Raw genomic sequence first — 10,152 nt, forward strand, 5'->3', positions numbered from 1 at the left:
AATCCGTCAGTTAAATAGCTCCCTTGCAATTCTAGGGTCCTGCGACACCTCTATCTATAGAACAGGTGTGTGCAGGTGAGCCAAGGGAGGAGGAGGCCTTTACAGACAGAATTGCTAATAAAAGGAGAAGCAGAGACAGAGACAACAGCAGACTGGTCATTCCTCCCTGGTAAAGGTGAGAGTAGAGGGGCCTTCCTCGCCGGTCAGCCAGAAACGGCTGGGGTTTGACTCCACCCTCCCTTCCCAGGTCCCCGCGTGCCACTTGTGACCTGAAGGTCTCCTAACTGGAGGACAAAGCCTGCATTTTTACTCCAGTTCCTCGGATCAGCCTCATCTAGCTTACCGATTCTTCCAAATCAATGCTAGGGCACAATGATGTGCAAAGGACAAGTGGCTTTCAGAGCCTGAGGGGAACCCACTCCGTCAGCCAAAGGCCCCGGCGTCAACTCCAGCCCATCCACTTGCTCAGCAAACGCTCAGGGAATTTCTACTCTGGATCTGGTCGAAGCCACCACAATGCCCAGGTGGCAGGTTCTGAGCTCTTCAGGGTTCCTTCGCACCCTGTGAGAGCCAGCTCTCTGCGAGCAGAAACGGCCCAACAGGAGGCCTCCAGAGCCAGGCAGACACTCTGGCCAGCCTGCAACCCCCCGCCCGGCCCTGGGTGGTGGCCTGGCCTGCAGCAGCAGAAGGCAGCTCAGGGTCTTCCTCCCCAGGGCTGCAGCACCACCCCTCCCAGGGGAGACAGAGCCAAAGCATCCACAGACTGAATCCAGGAAATAAAGACTTGATGCCTGACCTACCAGGAAGCAGGGACACATAGAACCAGAGGGAGGACGTCGTGTCATAAAGACACACAGGGCTCTGCCTGAGGATGAGGCGACAGCTACTGAGGCAGAGAAGCAGGCCAGTGTCCCCCCGCCCCGCCCACCCCCTGCCCTCTAGGTGTCAGCGGGCTGGAGACACAGCGGTCCACCCTGTGTTTTCAGTATTTTCCATTCCATCCCACTTGCAGGGCTGGGGGGGGGGGGCTGCCCAGCTCATCATCAGATCTCCTTCCCACAGACTTACGTTTTTGTTCATGAACTTGCCCTGGTACCTGTGGTTCAGGTGAACCAGCTCGGCCGCGCCCTCCTGCTGTCCATTCACCCAGGTGCCGACGTACTTACTGCCCGTGTCTGCGTAGAAGTAGGTGCCTTGCCCGTGCCTGGTTAAGACAAGGGCCCAGTGCATCACCTCACCTCCTGAAAGAACTTCCGGGTTCATGGCTGACGGTGAAATCACGGACGGCCTAGATGGAGGCCAGCTCACAAGCCATTTGGGTCCAAACAGAGGATGCTTGGGTTCCGCACCTCCCACAGGCCACTAAGATACACACTTGGAAGTGGACTTTGGTCACGACTTTGCTGACAAACCCTAGCAACTGAACACATCTGTCACCGTGTTCCTATTCCAGAATAAGCCCTAAGGCCGAGGGCAGACCAACCTTTGGTGAGCGAACCAGTCCCCGGTGTAGGTGTCGTTATTAACGTAGTAGTACACGCCATGGCCGTGCCTCTGGTCGTCCGCCCACTCCCCTGCAAGGGACAACACAAAAGCAGGCCCAGGTGAGAAGCAGGGAATGATGCCCTGAGCCACGGGCTCAGGAAATTCCACAGAAGAGAGAGTTTGAACCCCAGGGGTGAAGGCCGCAGGGCTCCTCTGACTTCCTCTGAGCCCCTCTCCCTGCGCCGCTGGCATGTGGTGGCCAAGCATTTTGGAGAGCAGCTAAGAGAGAGCTGGGTTGCGTTCCCTGGGCAGGTCTGCTGCAGTGTGTGCCCGTGGGCCACAGTCACCCCCGGCACCTACAGGCAGGGGCATGGCGAGATCCAGCCAAGCTTGTCTGGCCTGCTGCCGGAGATCCTGATGCCAGGCTCCGTTCTTTGCCCTCGGCATCCAGCGGCAAGTCAGTCAAGCTCAGGGGTCTAGCCTCGGCACTCACCAGCTTCCCTCCTCCACCCACCGAGCCTCCAGGCTCAGGGAGTCCTCTGTGTCCCCTTCCCTGGCCTGCTGGCCTTGCCCACTCACCTCCACACTGGCCTTCCTAATTACCTGAAGACTAGATGGGAAATAAGGAAATTGGCAACGACATCACAGGCTCACGACCCAGCCCTGCAGTGAGGACTAGAGCAAAGAGTGTCGATTAAAGCCTGTGCTGGAAAACTGAGAAGGCCTACAGCTCCCACGGTCACCTCCCCAGGGGTGGGGGGGTGGCTGGGGGGCTTAGTGTCAGCGAGTGCCTAGCACGCACCAGGCCCTGGGTTCAGTCCCCAGCACTGTGAGAACAGAAAAAGAAAAAACTGACCTATCACCACTAACAAATCATTAAGCTGAACAGAGCTTTCCTAGACTATGAGAACTCAACAGCTAAGTCTGATAAATATGGTCATCAATGAGAAAAGAGGAAATCAGCCTTCTGTTATCTCCATAAAAATATTACAAAATTGTTTTCTTATGGAGAGGTATTCAGAAAGTATTAGATACCCATGGTGGGAAAGCTGGTCTCGAAGTGTGTCAGATATTAATTTATAAAAATTACTGGCAGGAAGCCCTGGGTTGGATTCCCAGTATCATAAAAATAATTAAAAACCTCAGTTACCCTTGGACTGTGTTGTGGTGGTATTTTTAAATGTTTGACGTATCCTTATTTCTCATTAGCAGTAGAAATTCACTTCTGTACCAACTTTACATCCTTTTTCTTAAGGTAATGAGGGCCCCCAAACTTGGATAAGCTCCCGGCTGGCAGGAACGCTGGACACACACCCATATGGAGGTAAGAGCCCAGGGTGTGCCCAGAAGATGCCAGTCACCCATAAGGTGTGTTTCCAGGAAAGACCCGAAGTCTGTCCACAGAAGGCACTGCTACACGTTCTTCAATCCCTTTAGAATTTGTCCAGCAACAACAGTGTCCTGAGCACTTTCTGAAGAACATGTTCTGATGACACTGTCTTGGAGGAGTGTGCACCAGCTTGGGGACAGAGGCTGGCCTGTGGGCCACCCAGAGAAGGCGGACAGCAGCAGAGCCCACTGCCTGAAAAACAGCTCAGAAAAGGGTGGGCTTACCAAGGCCAGGCTCCCAGATGTGATGTGTGGGCAGGTTCCCAGGTGAGCAACGGGGGCAGAGTCAGACATTTAAGAAATCCGTGAAACCACACATGAGGTACCTGAGGTAGCCATGAGGACATACAGCATGTGCAGATGTCCCAGAGGAGCGGCCTGCATCTTAAGGGACAATAATGTGCCTGGATTTGCAGCATCGACTGATTTCTGTGGTGGCGATCGTCCTGCTGTGGCCAATTTCAAGCTACATATAGAAGTGCAGAATTGGCTTCTGTGAGCCATGGGGGCCGGCTCCACACACCCCTGGGGAAGACACCTCAGCTGGAACAGTTACATCATTTGGTTTCTTCCCAGAAAAAGACTGGGACAAAATGACTACATCTCCCTTCTCTTGAGCACGTGAGCTGGGATCCAGGGTAGCGCCATAAGAAAAATGTACTACATATTTTGCACACATTTTTAAGAAGTTAAAGAGGCCAATTAAATTACAAAAGACACTAAATTTTATGCCAATGGGGTCTGGTGAGTAAATTTTTTTTAAGTCCTACTCAAAGTCAGAGACTCTGCCCAGGGCAATCAGCCCTGTACAACTGAGCAGGCAGTTAGGAGAAAGGTCACCTGCTGGGGCATCTTGAGTGGCCATGAGCCAAGGGAACGACATTCAGAAACTCCATTAATACTGCTTTAATTATGCATTTCACTCTTTTCAAAGCCCTCCTTTCACTGACCCTCTACTTCCTCATCATTCTGGATCTGGCAACAGAAGTTTTATAATTATATTTCTCTTCAGGAGTAGCCCCTACAGGTGGTTGGCTGGTTGGGGTTGGGCCTTCCTCTGGGAGAGCAGGGGGTCAGATGCCAACCCCGCCGTTGTCACCAGGGCTCCCAGTCTGGCATTCTGGGGATTAGAGACTATTTAAAAAGAAAAGCTCCCACACGAAGCTCTCCTGTCCTCTGACATGCTGGTAAGCCAGATCCCAACACTGCAGGCCCAGCCAGCCAGAGAAGGAACTAGCATTTACGCAGCACCAGCATGCCAGACACAGGCTGGCCTCGTGCACTTGGTATATGCAGAAACCAACATGGCCTGCTGGACACAGAGACCACGTGCATTGCCCAAGTCGCAGTGGAGCCCCAGAGAGAATGGAACTCCGGCACATCCAGTTCCAATGCCAGGACTCTCCTCTGCAAGTCCCCTCTCCTGGAGTCCAGGCTCACTGCTCCTCAGAGCTTCCAGCCAGGCCACCATGAAGCCATCGCAGCGCGTGTCTCTCCAGTTTCACTGTGAAACTGCACTTTCTTCAGTTCTGTGTGACAGGCAACAAGACAGCATGCAGTAGTGACACCCCTTCCCCTTTCAAGCCTCACAGGTTGAACCGGCCTCATCCCCAAACTCCAAAATGGACAGAGGTGGTCCAAGGGCCTCTCTGACATGTGGTATCCGTCCACCCCTGCAATCTCATATCCCACCACCCCCGGGCACCTGCAGCCCAGGAACACCTCCCAGCTCATCTCCTGGAGCTCTGGATCCGCACACCCTCCTCAGCGCCCTCCTCAGACCCGACTGAGCTGCAGGGAGGCCAGTCCTGGGCCTTACGCTGCATGGTCCTGAGGCTGAGCACACTGCCCTGCAGGTAGCCATCCTGCTATTAGATGGCAGTTAGCCCAAGTACACTTCGTGGATCAATCAGTCACAGTTAGACTTGGTGATTAGAAGATCTTTGACTTACTGAGCCCACAATATCATAGCTTCTGACTTGAGATTCCATTACTGTCTTTGTGAAATGAGACACTTATTTAAGCTTTAGTCAGAGAAGAAATCTCTGGACAGTGACTACACCTCATGCCCCTAGGTTATGAGACCATCTGGACCCTTCCATTCTCACCCTGTGTACCTCTTCATCTGACGATTTATCTGTCTCCTTTGGAATAACCTTTATCATAACCCAGTAACAGTAAAGTTTTTCCATGAATTCTGTGAGCCATTAAATCAAATCACCAAATATGAGGAAGGGGACACAGGAAGCCATGATTAGCCATTAAAGTGGACAGAAGAGTGGGTCGCCTGGCATCTGAATAGGAAGCAGCCTTGTGGGGCTGCGGGTGACACTAACTCACTCTGGGCAGTCAGTGCAAGCATTGGGCGGAACCCCGGGAGCCCAGCTGTCAGCAGAGCTGGAGACGGCTTGGGCTTGGTGTGGAGACCCATGCACTTGGTGTCCTGAGTCACAGGGTTAGTTTTCCTTTAGTTAGTTAATCTCCATATTAAAAGTTCCTGCAAAGGCTTATTCTGAGTATTTTTTTATTTACTGTTTATGTTGTCTGAATTGTATCAGCATTCACACTAAAATTAAGATTGAGATTGGGCTCATAAGGAATTGGAAAGAATTAAATTAAGCCCTAAAGTGTTTAAAGTTCATTTAAAAAGCAGATGGTGCTCACGCTGGCTCGGGCTTCTAAGGTTTAGGAAACAATCCAACACAAACTCCACCTCTCGTGGGGCAGGCACATACCCTCTCCAGCGTGGCTCAGAACCGACAGCATCCCCTTTCTATAATCACTTTTCCTTGCTGTATCTAGGACAGGACAGGTATGGTTTGGATAAGTGTCCCCAAAGGCCATGTGTTGAAGGCGTGGCCCCTGGCCTGTGGCACTATGGGGAGGTGGTGGGACCTGTAAGAGTAGGGCCTGGTGGAAGGAAGTTAGGTCACCGCAGCGTGCCCTTGAAGGGGACATCGTCACCCAGTCCCTGCCTGTCTCCCTTCACCTCCTGGCTGCCATGAGGTAAGAGATTTGCTTCACTGATCACTCCACCATGATTCACAGCCTCAGCTGACACTCAAAAGCAATGTGTCCAAATGACCATGGACTAAAACCACGAGCCAGAAGAAAGCCCTCCTCCTTTTCCATGATGGTCTCAGGATTGTGTCAGGGGGGCAGAGAGCTACCCACACAGCAGCATGGCTGCACGTGAAGGACACAGTGCCTCAATAAGAAGTGATGCTGTCACCTCGTCATGTCGTGGTCTTTGCCAACGGTCACTGGGCAGGGCTCCGTGTGCTCCCAGGTGCTAATGCCGTCCTCAGGCTGCAGGCCAGGAGGCCAAGGCAGTAAAGCCAAAGACAAATGCAACATCACCTGTCATCACCACACTCCAAGGTCGGGACCTTTGGGAAGTCTGATGACAAGCAGATAACTTTTTCCAGGGGGAAGGGACAGAACACAGAATTTTGCATTCAGTTCCCAAAGGTGCACAGCCTACTCCCCACCTGCCCTCTGCCAGGTCTGTGATATGACTGCTGCAATCACACTAGAGGATGTGGTGCAGAAGGGCAGCAGTGAGGTCCCTAGAAATAAGGTGGCACGGTCACCTGTGACATAATGTCAGCATGTGAGCAATGTTGGCAGACAGGCGCTCCACTTAGCAGTGAGCCTCCTCGCTGAAGGGAACCATGGGGTCTGAAGAAGCCATGTGTCCATCAGAAGAGGGGCTGTCAGGGATGGAAAACAGCAAGGACTTCAGGGGGCGAATGCTACAGAGCACCTGGAGCCATGGAGCCCTGTGACACCTGTGGCCTGTGCTCCCAGTCCCCAGGCCTCAGAAGGGCATGGGCTGGCAACAGGGAGAGTCAAATTTCCCACTGTAGTTACAAGGTTTCTGACTGCTGGGCCAACCCTGTGAAAACAGGAACACTATTTGTGTTTACTGACTGATAACATGAAGAACAGTAGGCTTTCTGTATACTACAGTACCCACAGATGAGTTCAAAGATAGAAATAAAAAGGCAAAACTCAGAACCTCTGCAAACCAGAATGTGATTGTGATAACATTTACCTTCGTATCTGGACCCATCAGGATATATAAACGTGCCTTGACCATGCTTTTTATTTTTAATATATTCTCCCATGTATCGGGCACCATTTTTAAATTTGTAGATCCCCTGAAATACATCGATTGTATAATTGATATCATTCCTGAATTTCATATTCACTAATAATCAGCAGGGAAAACCACCCGCCTAAGTCACTGATTCTGACCTGACCATGTCTTTTACCAAATTCATAGCTCCCCTCATAGGTGTCACCATTGGGCAGTCTCGCCTTCCCGTGTCCATGCCGTTCACCTGCCTCATTCCGATCCCCTTCATATTCCTGGGTAAAAGAAATTAAGAGAATTACAGGTAACATTCATTACAGCATGCTAACTACATGCCAAGCATTTTGTACATATTGTGCCAATGAATCCTCCCAAACCTCGGCCTACATTCAGTTACTCCATCATGCAGGTGATGAGGGTGACCAAGCCTGCCGTGAAGCAGCACTGGTCCAGGGTCACACAGCTAGGGCATCGGTGCATGTGGGAGCCTCACTTCCCCCAACACGGGGGCTTGCAGTGTGCTGTGCTGATCGACCAGTGTGTACAGAGTGCTAATGTGCTCTGCTGTTTGTGGGAATATGCTTCTGCAGTAGCACAGGCAGCTGGGGCAGGTCTGCAGCTGCAGACACCTCCCTCTTCACATCACCCAATAATCCAGCACTAAGAAAGCAAATGTCCCAAGAGAAGTCAATCTTCCTTCCAATGGCACCTAGAGTATCTGTAACCTGAAGAGAACTTTGCCCTGCAAGGAAATTCTGACAGCAGGGAGAAGGGTGGGAGGGTGCTGGGAGTACAGGGGGCTTTACCTACTGTGTTCTAACTCAGCAAAGTTTATCTGCTTTTCAAACTCCTTATCACAAGACTAAGAGTCAAACACTCATAGCCTAAGTTGAAATAATTGAGTAGCTGTCTAAAAGTAAATTGGGCTGGAGGCGTAGTGTAGTGGCAGAGTGCTTGCCTAGTGTGCATGAGGCTGTGGGTTTGATCTCCAGCACCAAAAACAAAAGGTGTTGTGTGCCTGTAATCCCAGCAGCTACAGGTGCATAGGTAGGAAGATGCCGGACCCTGTCTCAACAAAAATAAATAAATAAACACAAGCTTGTAATCCCCCTATTTTTCCTATCCTTCATAAAATAAACATTCCATGACACTTACTACATGAGTGGGGAGTGCATATAATGACATGGTGGAAGCAGTATAACTTAGCCTGGGAAGCTGACAGCATCATTTGCAGAACTTACATATAAACTGTAATATTTATTTAAAAATTAAAAAATAAAAAATCTTTAAAACCATGGAATTGGCTTTTGTCTCAATGTGCTACAAGTACAGACATAGTACAATGAAGACTTCAGAAACAAGCCACCCCCTAATTCTTGACCTTTTCTAGTAGTGCTTAGCCCAGAAATTCTTGCCAAAAAATAAAAATTTGTAACCTTATATATTTGTTTCAGGATTAGTCTCAATCAAAACATGCAAAGGCCCATCCCCCATCCAAGGCCTCCTACTACACCCAATACTGAGTTGCTAAGTGGCTCATCAAGAGAAATTCTCTAAGGTGACCCCAAATACAATCTGAACTTCAAAATTATGGACACGGAATGGTTACAAATACAAATCAATACAGCCATTTGAGGATACAAACTAGAGAGCTTTCTAGACAGGTATTGTAGGTTGGATCTTCCCAGAAGCACACCTTGAGTAAGTTACTTTAAGTGCTTACACCAGAAACCTAAGGCAGAGTAGGGAGAATAGACAGGAGAAAGGAAGCAGCTAAGCAAGAAAGGAATTTCAGGTAAAGTATCAGCCTCAAACTCATTGCACAGAGGACTCTGGAGCCGGGATTTCACTGCAGCTTGTTCTGCCTGTTGCACTAGCTAGTGGGGGTGTGAATCCCAGGCACTGGTTCTTCAAACTGGCCAGGTGGCTCCAGGCATAGAAGTGCTAGCTTTGAGCAGCAAGTCAGGCAGAAGCTGGGACATTGGTGCCCAGAGCTGGCAAAAAAAAAAAAAAAAAAAAAAAAAAAAAAGTATGAGCAGGCACCAGTAGCATTACAGAAGAGGTGCTGGATTTCTTCGTTGATTCTGGAACTCTTAACTCTGTATTGCACAGACATAGAAGCCAAGGTTCCCAACCTGGCAGCAGAGAGGGGTCTTTCCCTGACTTAGGGAAGAACAATGTGCCCACACAAGCCCAAGCCCAAGTCACTTCAGTGGACCTGTATATCTTACCTCCTCTCTGCCTGCCTAAATGAGAGAATAATCCCAACGACCCTGGTCAGGTCAGAGGAAACAGGAAAGTAAGGGCCTGCGTGGTGATGTCTCTGGCCCCTCCTGAGCGCAGGGCCTCTCAGCACCTCTTGGAGGCTGCCAGGAAGCAGCGTTCCTCCACTCACGTCACCCCTGCGGGGTCAAAGCTCAGTTAAGAGAAATGGCTTATTCAAGGGCGACACCGCAGCTTGGGACGATCCGGTCATCTAAGGACATGCCTCCACTGTGGTTAACACCAGGAGAAGGAAATTCCAAAGCCCTGGGCTGGAAATCTTCGCCTTTAATGGGAGGCGGGATGAGAGTGGGGAGCGCGAGGGGAGGTGGAAACCAGACGTCACGGCGCTTCACCTCTCGCCGTCCGGGACGCAGCGCCGCGCGGGAGGCCCGCGAGGTCCTGCCGCCGCCTGGGGCTGCGGCTCGGCACTGCTGTCGCCCGCCTGGGCTGCCGCGCCCGACCCCGGAGGCCCCGCCACCGCGCCCTCGGAAGCCCTTCCTGCCGGAGGCTCACCCCGATGTCGTTCTCTCCCTCCTCCTCCAGCTCCTCGGAGCCCAGGTCCGACATGGCCTCGACTCAGCCGGGATCCCCGCCGCCGCGTCGCTAGCCAGCAGGTACCCGCCACCCTCGCTGGCGCGTCCGGCGTCGCCATGGAGACGCGCCCCCCACCCTCCCCAGGCCGGGGAGGGGCGGGGCGAGAGTTGCGGGGAGGAGCCGGGGCAGCCCGCGGGCCACCCTAGCAACGGGAGGGCGCCTCGGCCAATCGCCGCCCACGAGGGGTGGGGCGGTGCCCAGTGGGCCGAGGGGCAGGGCGGGCGCGCGGCAGCCGGGAAACCGCCCTGGCAACGGGGGGGCGCCTCGGCCAATTGCCCCCGCGAAGAGGAGGGGCGCGGCGGGGGCGTGGCGGAAGGCGC

The 10,152-nt window shown here is 52.1% G+C and overlaps 1 protein-coding gene across 2 annotated transcripts in view; it reads right to left on the reverse strand.

Annotated features, from left to right (window-relative positions):
• Rsph1 (radial spoke head component 1) overlaps nt 1-9,846 on the reverse strand; it is a 30,843-nt gene extending 20,997 nt beyond the window's left edge. For both annotated transcript variants that reach the window (XM_077795422.1, XM_026410082.2), the window contains exons 1-5: nt 9,752-9,846; nt 7,135-7,248; nt 6,932-7,037; nt 1,484-1,574; nt 1,069-1,204 (exon numbers count right to left, since the gene is read on the reverse strand). In XM_077795422.1, the coding sequence (XP_077651548.1) occupies nt 1,069-1,204; nt 1,484-1,574; nt 6,932-7,037; nt 7,135-7,248; nt 9,752-9,805 (501 nt within the window). In that variant the 5' untranslated portion in view covers nt 9,806-9,846. The remainder of the gene's footprint in view (nt 1-1,068; nt 1,205-1,483; nt 1,575-6,931; nt 7,038-7,134; nt 7,249-9,751) is intronic.
• Between the last annotated feature and the right edge of the window lie 306 nt (nt 9,847-10,152).

The sequence above is a fragment of the Urocitellus parryii genome, chromosome 2 (genome assembly GCF_045843805.1).
Source record: "Urocitellus parryii isolate mUroPar1 chromosome 2, mUroPar1.hap1, whole genome shotgun sequence".
Lineage (NCBI taxonomy): Eukaryota > Metazoa > Chordata > Mammalia > Rodentia > Sciuridae > Urocitellus > Urocitellus parryii.